The 20,451-nt window shown below is 41.9% G+C and overlaps 1 protein-coding gene across 3 annotated transcripts in view; it reads left to right on the top strand.

The window, feature by feature from the left end:
• Positions 1-20,451, top strand: part of PELI2 (pellino E3 ubiquitin protein ligase family member 2) — a 138,871-nt gene that overhangs the window by 50,275 nt on the left and 68,145 nt on the right. For all 3 annotated transcript variants that reach the window (XM_043517648.1, XM_038406513.2, XM_043517649.1), the window contains one exon: positions 8,895-9,024. In XM_043517648.1, the coding sequence (XP_043373583.1) occupies positions 8,895-9,024 (130 nt within the window). The remainder of the gene's footprint in view (positions 1-8,894; positions 9,025-20,451) is intronic.

The raw sequence follows: 20,451 nt of genomic DNA, 5'->3' as shown, positions 1-20,451 counted from the left end.
CATGCAGCTGATGGAAGGGAAAAGAAAGGGAGAGTTAAAAAGACATTTTATAGAACAATGGGTACACTCTTTCACAGTGAACCTTGCTGTTAACGTTACATAGCACATGTGCTTTCATTACAAGGTTGCGTTTTGCCTCTTATTGAGGGTATGTCAGTTTGGTGCGAGAGATTCATGCAGAGCTGGGCAACAGATTTCGGCTTGCAGGAATCCATGGTAAGCCACAGTCTTTTGCCGCCTTTAACCTTCATAACATGAGGGCGCTGCTGTTTGAAACCATTCCCACGTTTCCCATACGAAGTAGCCATTGGGTTGGCCGTTAAAAATGGGTTGGCAATTTAAAAGGAGGGGCTGCGGTTTCCAGGTTCACGTGCAGCAGAAACCCAATTAAGACCCCTCCCCCAAACACCCAATTCTCTGGGATGATTGCTTCACCCCTCCCCGCACCGCATGGCTAACAGCGGGGAAGATTTCTGTTCAGCCACAGGCCAACAGCCCAGAAGGAACGGGCACCTCTGAATGTCTGCTTACTAAAGCCACCCTATTTGAACCAGGTGACCATGAATGATATCACTCTCCTGAGGGTAACACAGAGAGATAAAGAACGGATGTTGTTTGAATGTCAGCAAACACCGGGACCATACGCTGCAATGCTCTTTTTCTGCAATGATTCCCAACTACGTGCTACTGTCCTGGTATGGTAAAGTGTCCTACCATGGAGGATGGAATAAGGCTGCCCTCCTCAGAAACCTTTTGCAAAGGCTTTGGGAGTACATCCAGGAGAGCTTTATGGAGATGTCCCTGGAGGATTTCTGCTCCATCCCCAGACACGTTAACAGACTTTTCCAGTAGCTGTACTGGCCACGAATGCCAGGGCAAATTAATCATTAAACACGCTTGCTTTTAAAATATTTATAATATTTACAAAGGTACACTCACCAGAGGTCCCTTCTCCGCCTTCAGGGTCCGGGAGCCCACCTTGGGTGGGTTCGGGAGGTACTGGGTACAGGTCCAGGGTGATAAAGAAATCCTGGCTGTTGGGGAAACTGGTTTCTCCGCTTCCTTGTTGTAAGCTATCTACAACCTCCTCTTTATCAACTGGCTCTGTGGATGAGGGGAAAGCAGTGGATGTGTGTTCCTGGACTTTAGCAAAGCTTTTGACATGGTCTCCCACAGTATTATTGCCAATAAGTTAAAGAAGTATGGGCTTAAGGAATGGACTATAAGGCGGATAGAAAGCTGGCTAGATTGTCAGGCTCAACGGGTAGTGATCAATGGCTCCATGTCTAGTTGGCAGCCGGTATCAAGTGGAGCGCCCCAAGGGTTGGTCCTCAGGTCAGTTTTGTTCAGTATCTTCATTAATGATCTGGAGGATGCTGTGGATTGCACCCTCAGCAAGTTTGCAGATGACACTAAAGTGGGAGGAGAGGTAGATACACTGGAGGGTAGGGATAGGATACAGAGGGCCCTAGACAAATTAGAGGATTGTGCCAAAAGAAATCTGAGGTTCAACAAGGACAAGTGCAGAGTCCTGCACTTAGGACGGAGGAATCCCATGCACCGCTACAGACTAGGGACCGAATGTGTAGGCAGCAGTTCTGCAGAAAAGGACCTAGGGGTTACAGTGGACGAGAAGCTGGATATGAGTCAACAGTGTGCTGTTGTTGCCAAGAAGGCCAGTAGCATTTTGGGATGCATAAGTATGGGCATTGCCAGCAGATCGAGGGACGTGATCGTTCCCCTCTATTCAACATTGGTGAGGCCTCATCTGGAGTACTGTGTCCAGTTTTGGGCCCCACACCACAAGAAGGATGTGGAAAAATTGGGAAAGCGCCCAACGGAGGGCAACAAAAATGATTAGGGGACCGGAACACATGACTTATGAGGAGATGCTGGGGGAACTGGGATTGTTTAGTCTGCGGAAAAGAAGACTGAGGGGGGAATTTGATAGCTGGTTTCACCACCTGAAAGGGGGTTCCAAAGAGGATGGCTCTAGACTGTTCTCAGTGATAGCAGATGACGGAACAAGGAGTAATGGTCTCAAGTTGCAGTGGGGAAGGTTTAGGTTGGATATTAGGAAAAACTTTTTCACTAGGAGGGTGGTGAAACACTGGAATGCGTTAGCTAGGGAGGTGGTGGAATCTCCTTCCTTAGAAGTTTTTAAGGTCAGGCTTGACAAAGCCCTGGCTGGGATGATTTAGTTGGGGATTGGTCCTGCTTTGAGCAGGAGGTTGGACTAGATGACCTCCTGGGATCCCTTCCAACCCTGATATTCTAGGATCATCATCTTCCTTGCCCCCCAAACCCATTTCCATGTTGCGTCCCACCCCTTGGACAGAGTCAAAGGACAGGGTTGGGATGGGGTGGCTGCACCCCCTAGAATGGCATGCAGCTCATCATAGAAGCGGCATGTCTGGGGCTCTGAACTGGAGCAGCCGTTTGCCTCTGTTTTTTTGGTAGGCTTGCTTGAGCTCCTTAATTTTCACGCAGCACTGCTGCCGGTCCCTGTTATAGCCTCTGTTCTTCATGCCATTTGAGATTTTTTTCAAATATTTTAGCATTTTGTCTCTTTGAATGGAGTTCTGCCAGCATGGATTCATCTCCCCATACAGTGATCAGATCCTGTACCTCATGTTTGGCCCATGCTGAAGCTCTTCGGTGATTCTGGGACTGCATGGTCTCCTGTGATAATAGGCTCTGCATGGTGACCTGTGCAGGTGAGCTTGCCATGCTGGCCAAACAGGAAATGAGATTCAAAAGTTCACTGGCCTTTTCCTGTATACCTGGCCAGTGCATCCGAATTGAGAGCGCTGTCCAGAGTGGTCACAACTGAGCACTCTGGGTTAGCTCCCGGAGGCCAATACCATCGAATTGCATCCACAGTTCCCCAAATTTGACCCGGGAAGGCCGATTTCAATGCTAATCCCCTCGTCGGGGGTGGAGTAAAGAAATCAATTTTAAGAGCTCTTTAAGTCGGGGGGAAAAAAGGGCTTTGTCATGTGGACGGGGTGCATGGTTAAATTGAGATAACGCTGCTAAATTCGACCTAAACGCGTAATGTAGACCAGGCCTTAGTCATGGACCAGGACCCTATTGTGCTAGTGCAGTACAAACACAGAACTAAGATTGACCCTGCCCCAAAGAATTCAGTCAAGGTAAAACAGGCCTGTCTCTCCTCTAGGAAGAAGGATGCTACAGTGCGTATATGTACTGGACTCTTTCCTCTTTACCCATATTACAGTTGGTTGCTCTTGCCAGTTCAAAGTACAGCTTGAACTTCTGAATGATCAGAAAATGCTTGCTTCATTTGCCTGTATCATCAGAATAACTACTTGAAAAATGGAGCAAAGATTTCATTCTCTGGTCTCAAGTAACCTTCAAGTTGCTGTGAAAGATTCTGGGTCTCAAAAATCCTTATGGGATTTTACTTTAAGTTCAGGGGCTACTCTGTACGTCCTGGGAATTTTACAATTTTAAGGTGTCAGATTTCCTTTTAAAAATAGATTTAAGCTGTACTTTTGCTTCTTACTATAGTACGGATTCTAATATCTAAACTGTATTGTTAAATCTATTCACCTAAATTTGGGTTATTTGATTATGCACTACGTGTCTTATGACTTTAAAAACTAACTTTGTATTTGTGGATAATCTAAACACTATACCCAGATGTACAGACACTCTTTTCTCAACCTATGTATTATATAATTTTTTAACATTAGCTTTAATAAAAAAAATTTATATCTGTACTCGCTGTAATATCTCTTAAATGGATTCTTTCATTAGTGACCAGTATTGTAGATTGCAAAAAATACATGCAATATCATGGGATAAACTTGCTCTTTAGGATGAAAGAGAGCTGTGTGCTCTGTTCAGGCTTGCAAGGCAGCTGTTTGAGGTGTTAATAGAACTAGCCTTTTAAAAACAAACAAACCTCTCTTTCCCCCCCAATCCCTAAAAACTATCTATGCTAGTGGCTTTTGTGCAGTCCTTTGCAGTTTTCCATAAAGCACTGAATGGTATTCCACCAGGCAGAGCTCTTAGTTGGAGGATCATTCAAATAGTTTTCTAGAATGGATTGACTGACTGTCACTACTGGGACAGGATTATTGAGTTTTTTTGTTTGTTTTCTTTTAAGATTATTTCCAAATTGTTCTGTGGCAATACTTCTGCTGGTGACCCAGGCGACTTCTGAAACTGGTATTTTTAGTAGTTTTCATGGCTACAAATGGCTGAAGATAAGGCAGGATTCAAATCTGTCAGTTCAAGTGGGCTTTCTTGGGGAGTTAGAGTAGTATCCTTATTGACAATATACATTCATTTGGATGCCATCCTGCTAATAGAATACAGGAGTACTGAACGACTCTTCCTTCCACTACTTGACAACGCTCTCAAATTAGACTAATTTGTTTTCGTACATTTAAAAAAAAAAAATTCTGTCTGCTACTTACCTCAAAATTATCAATGAAATAAGACAGTCAATAAATGTATGATTGAGTAAAATCTATTTCAGAGGGAGTGATAGGTTAAAAAATCAATGCTGAAACAACTTGAGGTTAAATTTTCTGAAACAGTAAGCCTTGGCTTCCCTATCTACAAAAGTAAATATCACTGATTATAATCCAAAATGGGGGAAAAATCCTCAGTCTTGTATAATGAAGTAAAATATTTCCTTGTCGGTATTTTAAAATGTAAACTGGAAGTTCCAGTATTCATTAACATAACCACCAAATAAGGTACTTCTTGTGGGAGTCTTTTATTAATACATTCCCAAAAAAGCAAATGGAGGTTCTCTAATAAGGCCTCCCAATCAACCAGAACTTGAAGGGCCTCTTTCAACCACACCTGTACAAAGCAATGAAGTTTACCATCATGCTGCATAATAGATCTCAAGCAAGTATCTAACTCTAAATGCTAATTGTGTCCAGACTGTATAGCACAGTAATATATGAAGTTGAAATGGAATAAGTTGTCATGTTGAAGAGGATCACCACTGACACTAAAGTCTGTCTTTTGCCTCTGACTTTACTTTGAAACCTATGTCAAGTACTTCCTCACTGTAGAGATTTCATATGATTCATTGAGGTGGGGAGAAAACTAACTTCTTGGTCTATAATCTGTCTATAGTCCTTTCCAAATTAAACTGGGTGAGGCATTTTGATTTAAGTTTGTTGAGTGACAGAGGCTTGTACTAAGAAATGTCTCTTTACATGATGGCATTTGTGTCACTAGATTGATGCAAATGATGGAAAGCAAAACTGCTGCTGTTTCTCAATAGAAAACCTAATTGCTGCTGGCCTACCTTTCTAAAATGCTGTTTGAGGCCCTAAATTGCCTAATCATGTAATACTGTAGTAGTAATGATATGTAACACTGCCATGGCACTCTGCATTTTCAAAAACTTATACAAATATTGACTATCACAATGCCATTGTGAGGGATAACTACAGCAGTATATTTCCTATTTCATAGAGTGGAAAGGAGATACAAGTGATACACCCAAGTGCACACAGTTAGAGCTAGGAGCGCCAAAGGCTTTCAGTTTGTTTCTAGGTACAATACAAGGTCTCTAAAGCCTTTATGTATTTGGTCCTGTACATCTGTGACCTTGTCTACATTTTCTTTCTGAATCTCGTTGCCACTTGTGTTTACAATGCTGTGAGTGCTGCCAGGCTGCCAGCAGAGTTCTTATCCCATAGGGTTATATGGTCCTGTATAAAAAGCCAGTGCCAGGTCTAAATCAGCTTTCCCACCATTATTACTACCAAGAAACTTTTAAGGGGAAAAATAGTGTAGGTGCATCCCAAGTCCATCTTTTCTGCATGCTGTATCCAGACACTTTAGGACATCTAGGACAGCGTTTTTTCAAAGTTTGGGTCGCGACCCACTACTGGGTCATGGCATGCAAGGCATGTGAAAGATCCTGTCGGCGGTGCTGCCCAGCTAAGGCAGGCTAGTGCCTACCTGTTCTGACACCTCACTGTGCTGCGGAAATGGCCAGCAGCGGGTCCGGCTTCTGGGGGAAGAGGGGGGTAGGGCATGGTGCTCCGGCCAATTGGAGCTGGGGGGGTGCAGCGCCTATGGGCGAGAGCCATGCGGAGCCACTTGTGAGCCTCCGCCTAGGAGCTGGACCTGCTGCTGGCCACTTTGGGCGCAGCGCCAGGACAGGCGGCACTGCTGACCGGGAGCCGCTGGAGGTAAATCTGTGCCCCAATCCCCTGCCCGAGCCCTGAGCCCCCTCCTGAGCCCCAACCCCTTCATCCCCAGCCCCACCCAGAGCTTGCACCCCAACCCCCTTCCCCAGCCCAGAGCCTGCACCCTGAACCCCTCATTCCCGGCCCCACCACAGCCCTCACCCTAACTCTCTGCCCCAGCCCTGAGTCTCTCCCACACCCCAAACCCCTCATCTCCAGCTCCGTTGGGTTGCGGGCCTCAACAATTTTCTTCAACTGAGTCCCCAGAAAAAAAGTTTGAAAACCACTGATTTAGTATACTCCAGGCAACATCCCCTGAGACATGCACATGAGGAGGGTGTTCTCATTAAAGGTCCTTTAACTCTGGAATTTGCTTTTTCTAAGTTTTAAAGACTAGGTTTGTTGCAAATCACATCTGCTGCAGTCTTTTTTTTGGAGTTGAGAGGATTTAGACTTTATAGGTTGGCTTTTCATGGAGTTTAATGATATGTTTGTATCTTTCGCATTTAAGTGTTAATGTGTCTAGAGATATGATGTACCCATTTATATGTAAACTGTTACTTGTGGTGAGGAGTGAGGGAGATTCCATGACATTAAGCATTGATATAACATTTATGCACATTTAATAACTGTATTTGATATTCTAGATTGCCAGTCCTGGAGGCAAAATAAAAGCAGCTGCACTAAAATTTGAAGCATAACATAAATATTTGTCCCTATTCCTGGTGCAACTTTCTGCCTTTAGGCGCTAAATGGAAACATTTTTCTAGCCCTTTGGCTTCACTATAAATGTCAAAGCTTAAATAATAGATATTCTTCTACTTGTATACCTCCGTATATTTATAAGACTCTACCACACATACTTTGTAAGCTGCTGTTGCATTTTGGGAAGGGAATAGTTATAAAATGTTGCCATCTTATGACGGTGAACGATCTTTATAGATATACCTTATATCTTGCCACTAATTTAATTTTTGTATATTAAAAAAAAGACATGATTTGGATCTTCATGAAAACATGCCATCTGTGATCAGGGGAATCCAAGTGAATTACAAGAGCAAAAGAAGTGTCTCTGCAGCTTCATGGATGGAAAATACTAGCTAAAAATCTCCATTAAAACCTCTGTCATTCAGAGATAGGAGTTAGTTAACTAATGCAGAAAAGTCATGCAAGATAGGAAGTTCAACAAAATAGCCTTTTCCCGCATAACCCTGTAGTGTACTTAAAATACTGAGACTGTTCTTGCATGGAAACTGCAGTGTTCCATATCTTTCTCAGTTATCAAGTAGCCCTACTAGGATCTGGTACTAAATATTCAGTTGTTTACATAGCAAAACTTTAATTTAAAAATACAAGAAAACGTAAAATGATGCTAATTATTCTTTGTATGATCTCTTAAGGAGTTACTTCTACACATGTAGATATTTCCTGTTTGAAAACTTGAGTAGAAAGAGTATTGTTTTGAGGCAGGCTAAAACCCGCCAGCATATTTCACAGGTATTGCTGTCTTTGTGTGTGTATATGTGTGTGTGTGTATATAAAATGCTAAAAACATTCAGACTGCAAAAGTGAGCACTCAAGTTAGGAAACGCCAGAATTACGGTTACCCGTACAACTGTTATTTGGCCACTTTGTACATATGCATTATGGTATAGTTTGTTTACCTGATCATACTATATTTTTCTCCAGGACCCTTTTCTCATTTAATGGGCAGGAACTGATTTATGGAGAGGCATCTCTGCTCTTTGCACTGAGGAAAGAGAAACCTGGGGGGCATATTTATAAAGCTGATCCTAGTCTGTTCAGAGAGCTCACAAGTACATTGCATTGTGCACAAGGACTGCAGTAAGAATCTTCCTCACCAAAGGATTTGGGAGAGCTAGGCATTTTGAGGCTTGTGCACCCCCAAAGAATCCGTTCCTGGAAGGAAACTGAATTCTTGCTGACGCTGGATCATGTTCCTCTGGATAACTAGTATTTTGGGGCTGCTCTCTATAGAGAGAAAGGAAAGTGGTAGAGAATATTAATACATATCGTATTCCTGAGGAAGGCTGATTAATGATTTCATTCAAGTGTCTCATTTCACTGACAAGGAGGTCAGGTTTTAAATTTCCAAAATAATAAATCAAACCTCATTAGACCTCTGGTAGATTTTTAAAAAGATCCTAAGTGATTTAGGAGCATAAATCCCATTCTTTCAATGGGATGTACCTCTAAGGACTTAAGAACTTTTTCTAGAAACCATTTTCCTTTACCCCAGTGGTTTCTGGCGAAAGGAAGGGAGAAACAAAGTTTCAAAAACTTCCAATACTCTAAAATGTGCAGAAAAGTTAGAATTGCATTCAAAGTACAGAAATTTTGGGAGTCATAAGGCTAGACCGGTGTTCCAATATAGTGCAGAAATGTTTCCATACCTTATAAAACAAGCATTCAACTGTCAGCCTTTCATAGCAAACAGGATCTCTTAAGATAAGTGAAAGTGTTTAAGTTCAGATTCACCAACTTGTTCACACTCTTTAGAAAATGAAAGCTGTACTTATTGGTTCTATCTAGTAAGTAAACTTTCTTGCTCCAGGGTGTGCTGCCTCCTGCTTTGTAATCTTTATGGCATGTGATCTGATGGTTTCATTTCCAACTCTGCTTCCCTTCACTGCTGCATGCCAAAGAGTCTGGAATAAACATGAACTTCCTGTCTGTTCTTAGGTACAATGGCTCCCTGCCTAATGGTGACAGAGGACGTAGGAAAAGCAGGTTTGCCCTCTATAAGCGACCTAAGGCTAATGGAGTCAAACCCAGCACTGTCCATGTGATATCAACTCCCCAAGCATCCAAGGTATGTGGCAGTTGGAGAGAGAGAGTCTCTGCTTCTTGATAATCTTGGCTGATGATAACTTACTTTTTGGGTGGTATGCTTGTTTTCTTTTTTTGCCTTGCTGCCATCATTTTGGTTTTGTTAGTGTTTAGACTTGAAATGAACTAGCCTGATTAAAAGTCCTACAATGGCTTCTAGTGATACTCTTGGTTGTAATTTAAACGTGAACACTAATTTTGAGCTGAGTAGTTGTTTTCACAACAGATTAATTCATATCTGACCCTGTTGCTTCCATACAAAAGGTGTACTTTATCATCCTTGATAAATCTTCATTTTTGCTATATAAAGCACAGAATAAGAGAGACTGTAACAACCTGTGATGCATACAAATATTTCCCTTATTTTAGTAACCTGTAATAATATAATTAACACTAGAATGTAAAAAAACCAGTTTGACACCTCTTCAGAAAGAGTTGCCGTTTTATTATTCAGAAATTATTGTTCTTTCTAGGCCTCTAATCTCTCTTGATGTATTAATGGCTCTGCATATGAGTGCATGTGCATCCAGTGATGTGGGATTTTTTTTCTTCAAGTCCATCATAGGTTATGGGAGGGAAGCACGGGTAGCATAAGCTTCCTGGTCAAACAAAATTGACTCTCCTTGGTGGAAAGTTTTTTGTACTAGTTAGGGAGATATAATTTCTTGTATAATATGGGTAAGATTTATTTTTTTAAAGAGCCTCTTTCCTTGCACTATTTCAAATGATGGTTGAGAAATCCTAAAAAATGGGCAAATACATCCCACAGTGAACTGTGACTAGTTTTTGTTCTTTGTAACGAATGGTAGATTATATACGTTTTATTCTAAGTGACAAATCTTGTTGTCTAGACTAGAATCAAAGACAAAGCTGTGCTCCATGAATTTTGAACTTGGACATGTTTAATTCAGGAAATTTCAATATTGTAGACATTCAGCTGCTTATTACCCTTTGTTCAGAGGTCATCTATGGCAATTGTGTGATGGGTTTTGAATGTGTAATTTCTGTTTAAGCACGTTGGAAGAAAATATGGAAGTTTCCCCAGCTTTCTTGAACAAATTGAGGCTAAATGATGATAAAGTCAAGCAGTGAAGAAATATATGAGCGTACACAGAATACAACAGCCTGAAAAGAAAGTGGGTAGGTGTATTGGTGGCTATAAATAGAATTCCAAGGTGTGAATAAGAAGCCTATCTTGAAAAGACAACAGAATTAAATAGAGAGATGAAGGATGGTCAGAACTCTTGCTAATCAAAGGTTCTGTGGCCACACAAAATAAACTTTGTGGCAAAGGTGAAGATGACTGATGCAAATATAGTTATTTTTGCTAGATGTAAGGAAAATGCAGTTATTCAGTTTAAGGGAGTTAATAAAATTCTTAACATCAAAATAATGAGGCATCAGAGGGGACATAAAAGCTACCCCTGACTTAAAGATTGGAGGGATAGAACAGGAATCAGTGTATGATGAGGAAATGTGAAGAGAACATTGGTAGACCAAATTCCAGAGAACAGGACAAAACTTGCCATTGTGCTTAATGTGTACTACAAACACACCTGAAGAGATGATTAATACAAGTGGGGGGAACTTAATGGGGACAGGTAAACCTGAATAGTGAACAGTCAGTCTTGCAGGGCTGAAGTGGACTTGCCTTAAGAAAAACAATCAGTGCAGAAAAGGCTTCTAGCATGTGGAAGAACACAAAGATTGAAGATGAGCTATCCAGTTATCTAAAATATATTCAGTATGTTTAAAAAGTCTTAATTATTCATATTTGGTTTAGTCAGTAGATGAACAGAATTGAGATTTAAGAAGGAAAAAATGGAGTGCCTTTTACCTGCCTTCTTGGTTTTTAAGCCTTTAGCATGTACTTGGGTCACAACCTATGTTTCACAACTATGAGTATTAGAAATAAAGAGAAATGAAAGTTAAGATTCTCCATCATGGTTCAAGATGGACTATATCTTTGACCTGCCTCTCTCCTCCTGACCTATTGGAGCCTTTTTACAAGTAACACCTTGTACAGGTCCAACACCTGCACTTCTGAGTGAAATCCCATGATTCAACCCACTTTTGGACTGGATCTCCAGGTTACCAACTGTCACCGTGCCTCCGTGGGTCACAACTGACGATATCAAATTCAGGACAAGCCGCTGGGAAAAAGGGCAGACACACACCAAAACTGATGATTATTCTTCCATGAGAGATACCAAACCAGCAACAAAAGTAAACTTCTGTCTCACCACACTGGCTGACAAGAAGTCAGAAATTCAGCCTCCTTAGGTATTCCAGTCCTGGATTCAACAGCCAGATGCTAGACTTAATGATGAGTGGTTATTTAACACCAATTTTATCAAACAAAAGGGTTCTTCTGATCCCAAAAGGCCAGCTTCATACCCAGGTCAATATACAACTCAGAGATCTTACCCAATAATTGCGCTATTGCCAGTCCTTTAGTATCTAATATTTAAAGGTTTATTTATAAAAAGAAAGAAAGGCGAGAGTTAAAATTGGCTAAAGGAATCAAATACATACAATAATTGCAAAGTTCTTGGATCAGTGATAGAATAAACTGCTGGCTTGTTAAGTGTCTGGTTGCTTCCAAATCATTGGAAGGTCTTCAGTCCTTTACTTAGAATGCTCCCATTTGTATAAGTTCATAGTCCAGAGGTGGCTCTCACTATAGTATCTCTCTACACGGATACTATCCCCACTAAAAAGTGATCACTCAAATGGGTTTGATCCTGGCTTTTGTCTGGCACCCACTGACATACTGGGCAAACCCTGTTTTAAAATATTAGGGGTTTTCTCTGGTTCTGTAGGCTGCTGACACTGAAGTTCCACACCAAAGTGAGGGTGACTTGTGCATGTGCTGCAAGATTCTTGCTGTGTTGCAAGCAGGAGTGTATAGAGGCATACTTGACGTTAGTCACGGGGTAGATTAGTGCAACATATAGCCATTGAACCTGATCACCACCCAAGGAGCGAGTTTAAATTTTGTCCTCAGAATGTCCGCTGTGCACACTGCTCCTACTCTCTGCCTGCTTTCTGCTTTGACTAGCAGGTCCTTTTGAAAGTTTTGTAAATTTGTAGTCATTTGGTCAGAGGATTTCCAAGATACAGTCCCCACAAAGTATGCTCCTTTTTAATGTTTTCAGATTCTTAGAACTTTTGGCGCAAAACTAGGACAAAACTAAGGCTGTGACCCTTATAACATTTATAGTGGGACTGTCCCTGAGCTCAGCTATTCAGCTTTACCAAGGACCACTTCAGAAATATTTCAAATTAATATACTATAAAATATTTAGTACAGTTTTCTTTTAACAGACAGTTCACATCTCTACAAGCTGTTTCCTCAGGAAGTCCTTTGACACAAACTGAAAAACGTGCTCGTGTTGACTTAAGGGAACAAATCCTGCCCCTAATGCCATTTGTCTAAGTCCCCCCTGGGAGAGTCCAATGTATCCAATGCAGTTTTGTGTCCGGAATATGAAGCTGGTATGTTGATGTGGGGCAACTGTGGAAGGGAAGACATTCATTTTCATCCAACTGAAAAAATCTTTATTACAATGAATGGGCCATTTCATACCTCTGTGAGCCTCATACTGCAGAAATGTGGGCAGAACGCCTTCCCCATATACTAACCCCAGATTTGGGGTAGGAGACTCAAGCACCACTGTTTCCTCTCCCTTTGCATGTCCAGCTGGTGCATGTCCTCATAGCCATGCCACCATTCCCAGTACCCAGGGCCCTTCCAAGCTTAACAAGGACATAAAAGCTCCAGGAGGAGGTTGAAGCTCAGAGAGATACCCCTCAGTCTCTCTACCACTATTTCCTTAAGCAGGGGAGATGCTCTGTCAACTCTATATTAATGAAAACTGAGTTTGCCTTGCTCTATCTCATACCCTTCCAGAAGGTAGAGGGTGGCTAAACTTACATAACTGTTTACCCCCCAACTTTAACTTTGCCCCCGGGAATTAGGCATAGGGACCAAAACACATGCTCAGATTGGATAGTCCTCTGAACTGTGAAGGGGCTGTAGTGGATACAGATTTGAGGGAGTGTATATGTACAGGAGAATCTGAGTTCTGAACACCTCAGGAATGGAAGGTTGTTCATAACTCTGAACAAAACATTATGGTTCTTTCAAAAGCTTGCAGCTGAACATTGACTTAATACAGCTTTGAAACTTTACTTTGTGGAAGAAAACCGCTGCTTTTAACCATCTTAATTTAAATGAAACAAGCACAGAAACGGTTTCCTTACCATGTCAAATCTTTTTTTAAACTTTCCCTTTATTTTTTAGTAGTTTGTTTAACACTGTTCTGTGCTGTTTGCTTTTTTTGTTGTTGTCTCTGCTGCTGCCTGATTGTGTACTTCCCACTTCAAAATGAGGGGTGTGTGATTGATCGGTCTGTTCTACTGTATATACACATAACCTTAATTCTTTTTCTTGGCTCTGAGATTTAAGTTCATCCATACTCTGGAAGGGCATGAGGCAGTGCTACTCAACCGTAACTCTGTTAACAAAGCATTGTGTTTTGGTTTTTTAGGGTCAGTGAATGGTGAAAGGGGTGGAGGAAAGTGCTATATTAATGCTCCTTGACTTGAGGGCTAACGGTGAAGAGTAGCAGGTGGCTTCTCCTCCCTCCTTCCCCCTCCAAGGCCCTGTACCTGGGTTTTTTGCATGTTTTTTGAGCAACTTCCTATCCAGAGTACCTATTCTCCTGCAGGGGCGTACAACACAAAGAACAATGATGCTTACTGAGCAGGCAGGACAGCAGCATGTCCGTTCTAAAGACAAAGGGATCTGGAAGAAAGGAGGTGTAGGATCTGGGGAAGAGAAGTGGAGAAAAAAGGGGCATGTAAAGAGGCAGAGGAAGTGAGGAGAGAGCCATGAAAGGCAGTAGGGAGATAAGATTGCAATTTGTGTCCAATTCTGAAGTACGTAGAAAAGAGGGGAAAAAGTAGAGGGGGGAGAATGGATAAATGGGTAAGATGCAGCTACAGACTCGAGGAATATAGGTCACACCTGTGTCTTTTGCTCCCACTTTATGGATTGGGTTGAAGGGGAGAAGATTTCATCTTGAATAGACTGAATAATGCCCTCAGGACTTGCCTAATCCAGAGGCTAAGAACTGCTGCTGTTCTTCAGATGCAGACCTCACAAGTCATGACTTCACCTCCACGTTACGCTGCAAGTAGCTCGCAATCCGGTTACTTCCTCAATGGAACAGGCTGATGTGAATACATAGTACCTGTATGGAAGTCTATATAGAATGCACTAATATTGAAATGTTTGGGGTCTGATGTCTTCAGGCTATTGATGTCTGGCAGCAGGGTTTTCTAAGTTTGAGTACCCCTAGTTTTAAAATCTGTTCCACTTGTAGGTCTGTCAGATACCATGCAAGCATGATGCATTTATTTTGTTTAGCTTTTGTAGTAACAGATCCATATTTGTTACTCTATATTTTATAGCAACTTACTGACTTTCATAGTAGTTGTGTTTCGGAAATTAATAAAGTGAAATGTAACATTTCTGATTTTACAGTATGTGTTTCACATACTAACTATCCAAGTATACACCATCACACATTTTCCTGCTGTGTTTGGATTGATTACAATTTTTCCTTTATAGTGGCTATAGAGCACAGAATTGAAGAGGCATATTGTACTGTGACACATCCTATTAATAGGATATTTTAAGTTAACACAGGAGTTTTAGTGTGCAAGAACTCTTTAAACTGTGTTTTCTTCTAACAAAACCACTTCTGAGTTCAGACTGGCTAGTGAAGTCGCTCTTCAAAAATTTAGGGCCCTTGTATCTCTTTGTACATACTGATAAATTCTGGTCCACGCTATTTAGATGAGCGAAAACATGTCTGTGTGTGTCTCCAGCAATTCCACAAAGTTTTCATGGTAATCTTAAAACCCAGACTTCAAATTCAGTATCTTTTGAACATCTGGGTTCATATTAACCACAATAGTTAACCACCTGCCAAGCTCCCTCTTCTGTAAGGCATCTAGTTAGCTAATGGAACAGCTCTCATCCATATTACATTTTATATGCACTACAATAGGTGTACAGTATACCAATTATTGCTTTTTACAGAGACAATAAAAGGTAAGCGTGAGTTGGTAATTAAAACCTTTTACTGTTCTGAGTACTTGGATTCAGGTAGATACATCAGGTTGAACCTATTCCTTTGCACTTTCTTCGAACCCTTATAAAAGAGCTTTTGTGTATTTATATTGCTGTGTGAGGCAGGGTCTATGAATGTGTGCCAGAGACCAGTGATGCAATGGATTGCAGCTGGTGATCCTTCTGATGTGAAAAAGATATTTTTTTTAATCCCTTTTGATGACAGGCTTTTCTGTCATCTAAGAAACCTGAGACTAAATCAGGTACTCTAGCAATAGTTTCTGCGTGTCCCATTGTGAGCGGTTCCAGAAACTCAGAATGAATAAAGAGCAGAGAAACCCTTTTTGTTCTTGATGATAACTTATAATTTGACACTAAAATTTTTGTTCTGCTCGAGCTCCTCAACATAGCTATTTGCATTTTTCATTTGTGGGAGACTAATGGAAATTTTCACTGCACAGAATATTAATGAGCAGCCGCCTTCTTCTTCTTCTTTTCCTGGATATGAAATTTGTATTCTTGCTTTGTTTGCCCACCCATATGGACGTTATGAACATCTCCTTTCATTTGAGGGGAAGACCCATTTAACTCTTGCTCTTTCTGCTAGTAACTTAAATTGAACCTCTTTTTGCTGAAACACTCATTTCTGGCCATTCTACCTACAGGAGAGGTTGTTCATTTCACTAATATCAGAACTAAAGGTAACAGTTAGGCCTAATGGTTCCAAGTGCCTGGGCTCTGCATAGGTTGACTCATGGTCTCTTAAGCCCCAATTTGGCAAAGCACTTAAATATGTGTGTAAGTTGAACACAAAGTTAAAAGCATGTGTTGCTGAATCGGTGCCTGAGGCTGAGGAGCCACCGGGCAATTTGCTACTACACCTTGGCATTTTACAGAGCTCAGGGCATGTTTGAGAGAGGCTTTTCTTACAGGGACTTATTCTTCCCACACCATCAGGTGCATAAAGCACAAGTCAAATTTCTATGCTAGGGTCACTTTTCCAGGTCTTTTCTATTCAGATGTAAAGTAATGCTGTTCTAAACACTATTGTACAACTGAGTGGATTGAGCAGGCAGTATTGCATGATACGCAAGAAAAGTTTTTTAAATTATGCTGACTCTTTGGTGATGGTTTCCTGCTCTTCTGTAGAGCCCTGCGTGGATGCAAAATTTATATCTGCGGATATAAATTGGTATCCACGGCGCTGTAGGGCTCTACTGGAAACCACAGCGGCAAAAGCAGCAGCCCAGTGGGCCACTGTCCCCAGGAGCCAGCACTGTGTGCCAGCAGTTCCTCTGGTGTGGCTGTACCTACCCCAGCGCTGCCCACCAGGGGTTGTGGGGTGGTTCAGGCATGCTGGAGGCACCGCCGGCATAGGGCACTGGCTCCTGGGTTTGGCAGCCTGTCGGGCTGCTGCTTTCACTGCTGCGGTTCCCGATAGAGCGCTGCAGCGCCACAGACACCCGCATCCATGGATACAAGTTTTGTATCCGTGTAGGACTCTACTCTTTAGCATAGAAATCAGCTGCTTGTGATTTTTGGTGCTCCTTAAAAATGTTGGATCAACAACTACTGAGCCCAAACTTCTCTGGCCTGTTGTGTGGCTTGTGAAAAAGCTGTGCATGCTTTCTTTACATTGTTCTAATAGTGAAACTCAAGCATGGTTTGTGGGGACGTTTCTGTTTTCAGGGGGAGGTGGTGAGGGAGGGTAATCTTGGCAGTCTTTACAGGGAGGCCCAGGAGAAAGCAAAGGTGACAATTCTGGTGTCTGGGAACCTTCCTACTATAAATGGGACTGAATCCACCACACTGAATTCAGGCCATTATTGTCTTTGGCTGGATTTGAACTAGTGATCTACAGGCTCTTATTTTAATATCGGTACTAAAATTAGTTTCTAAATTTTTAAACCTACATACAGTGAGTTTTTGCTATGTATTGACTATATGCATACACATCTTTACTGTAGATCAAAAACTTGGTTCTGTCTGGAACAGTCAAAAATTACTTACACAGAAATTTTCCAGAAGTGTTTGTAATTGAAATATTTTACTTGAATGGTACTTTGGCATTCAATGGCTATTCAAAAGCATTGCCTGAGAGAGGTGGGACGGTGAAGTGGAGCTCTGCGATTTGTCGTCTAAGTCAGTGGTTCTCAAAGCCGGTCTGCCGCTTGTTCAGGGGAAGCCCCTGGCAGGCCGGATGGGTTTGTTTACCTGCCGTGTCTACAGGTTCAGCCAATCGCGGCTCCCACAGGCCACGGTTCGCTGCTCCAGGGCAATGGGGACTGCGGGAAGGGTGGCCAGCACCTCCCTTGGCCCGCATCGCTTCTTGCAGCCCCCATTGACCTGGAGTGGCGAACTGCGGCCAGTGGGAGCTGCGATTGGCCGAACCTGCGGACGCAGCAGGTAAACAAACCGGTCTGGCCCACCAGGGGCTTTCCCTGAACAAGCGGCAGACCGGCTTTGAGAACCACTGGTCTAGGTGACACTATTTGCACCCTCCCCCAAATCTATCTTGCTCAATAGATTTTGTATAAATAACTTCTTAAACAAAAATGCATCTTAAGTAATACTTAAAATCTAACTGTAAAGGGGCATCTTTTGTGTATGCAAAGTATTTTCAAGTGTTTAATCTTGGGGATCTACGTGGCTCATCATGTGACAATGAACTGTTTACCACAGTCTAGCAATAGTTTTACCTGCATGTAGCACAAAACTCCCACACATGCTGCTTTGGCAGGCTTACCCTAACACATTTTGGCTCTCAAGTTCTCATGGTCACAAATGTCCAGTTTGAGTCTTCAGTCATTATGATTGTTCTCACACCTGTTACTACTGATGCTGCTTGTAACTTTTATTCCCTACTCTGAATGAAAGAATGTAAATTGGGATTTGGACCTGGATTGCCCTTTACTGCAGAAGTGGCCAGCATTTTAATTCCTGTGCTAGCTGGACTTCTCTACCCCTCCACAGAATCTTCTGAGGAGGAGTGGGGAGTTTGTCAAGTTTTGCATATGAGGGATGAAAACACGTGGCCAGCAGCTATATTATTTCCATTCCCAAACACTCAAAAAGCATAAGTCAGGCCCCAAAATTATGGGATCTTATTAAATTAATTTGGGGTTCATTTTTATTTGCTTTCTGGTTTTTAACACTTTACAGATCACATTTTCAAGAGTTTTTTTTTTTTCCTGCAACCATGAGGGCTAGAAACTTAAATGCAAGCTGAGCTTCTGACATATTTGCCTGTCTCAAAGAGCTGGGACTTCTATAATTTAGTGTTTTTCTCTGAGACTTGAGATAAAATCAAAGGATTGGCAGTATTAGTGCTAATCTCCTGGGCCATTCTTGAAGCATGCATGTGAATTCTGTGTTGGAGTTGGGCAGTTACTGCACAACCAAATCACTTGCAAAGTAGGCTAATTTAAGCCAAAAGTGTACTGTGAATTAATGGGAAGGAGCTACTCCTAACAACAAGTATGGCTCCCACCATTCTTTACAGACCAAATTTTGTGTTTTGACACTGCACTAGCAAATAGCTGAGTGTTCTGTCACAAGTTGGGCATTAATGTTCGCCTTGTAGTAAAAAGCATGATCATTTCCCCTCTATTCAGCATTGGTGAGGCCTCATCTGGAGTACGGTGTCCAGTTTTGGGCTCCATGCTACAAGAAGGCAGTGGAAAAATTAGAGTCCAGTGGAGGGCAATAAAAATGATTAGGGGGCTGGAGCACGATTTATGAGGAGAGGCTGAGGGAACTGGGATTATTTAGTCTGCAGAAGAGAAGAATGAAGGGAGATTTGATAGCTGCTTTCAACTACCTGAAAGGGGATTCCAGAGAGGATGGATCTAGACTGTTCTCAGTGGTACCAGATGGTAGAACAAGGGGTAATGGTCTCAAGTTGCATTGGGGGAGGTTTGGGTTGGATATTAGGAAAAACTTTTTTCACTAGGAGGGTGGTAAAGCACTGGAATGCGTTACCTAGGGAGGTGGTGGAATCTCCTTCCTTAGAAGTTTTTAAGGTCAGGCTTGACAAAGCCCTGGCTGGGATGATTTAGTTGGGGATTGGCCCTGCTTTGAGCAGGGGGTTGGACTAGATGACCTCCTGAGGTCCCTTCCAACCCTGATATTCTATGAAAAGACAAATTACTCTGAATATTTTTTTTTAAATTTTGGGAGAAGAAAAGAGAAATAGTAAATACCTCCTTACAGGTATGTGATCTGGTTTTCTAGGCACTTCAGTTTCATTTTTACTGGTTTGTGGTGGGTGGAGAAGAGAACATTCTCCCTGTCCTCCAGACTACATTTTCAAGCTGTGTGCAAAGGGTCTTTCTGATAGCTCATTCAGTTACCTGCAGTCAGTCTCTCTGCCTCTTGCCATCACAACAGCAGCATGTACCGTTACTGACTAGGTTCCTGCAGCTAATCAAGTTTCATGCTGCTACCAGAAAAGTACAAAGTTCAGACACATAGATGTAATTGTTGCTTTTGTGAGACTCTTTCCGTTCAATGACTAGGGAAACTGCACAAATGTGGGATTCCCCATGTTGACTTGCACAGTGCAAACCATTGTGTCTGTGTAGATCAAGAGAAAAGATTGTTAGCAGGCAGTTTCCTTTACGTATGTGGTGTGAGAGAACAAAATGGAAAATATTGTTTATAAGGGTAGAAAGGCAAAACTAAAGTGCCTTTAAAAAGAATGTCATTTCAGATTTTTTTTTTTTTAGATCCAGGCTGTTTGGCCAGAATTGTGCCCCATCAGCACTTTCATAGTCTTATGAAGTACCCATGCAGGCTTTAATTAGGCAGGAGTTAATGATAGACATCCCCCACAGTCACATGCATACTCTTTGGGAATTGGATGTAAAGCTTATGGAATAACTGACCTTTCAAATAGGGAGCCAGGTTGTGATCTCTTACGTTTGTCATTATACCTATGGTTAGTCCTAATCATCTTTTGTCCCTCTATATAGCTGAATCCATAAAGGGTGAACCTTCATAAAGTATGAACATTTATCTACGCTAGTTGAATTTTGAAGCTCTCCCTGTCATGTAATCTCTTTGGCTACCCTCCTTTTTGGGATTAGCTAGAAGTCCTCTGGCTCATTTTGAGAGACACATAAAGGTAGAGAGCGTTTCAGGGAAGGGAGTGTACCACAGCTCAATTGGAGGATTATGAGATATCTTGGGATCCCCTCTCCAACCAGTTCTTTCAGATGGGGATAGTTTCTCTTAACTAAATCTCTTTTGGATCATTGAGACAGAGGT

The sequence above is a fragment of the Dermochelys coriacea genome, chromosome 6 (assembly GCF_009764565.3).
Source record: "Dermochelys coriacea isolate rDerCor1 chromosome 6, rDerCor1.pri.v4, whole genome shotgun sequence".
Classification (NCBI taxonomy): domain Eukaryota; kingdom Metazoa; phylum Chordata; order Testudines; family Dermochelyidae; genus Dermochelys; species Dermochelys coriacea.
This window is presented reverse-complemented; position numbering and strand designations above follow the sequence as displayed.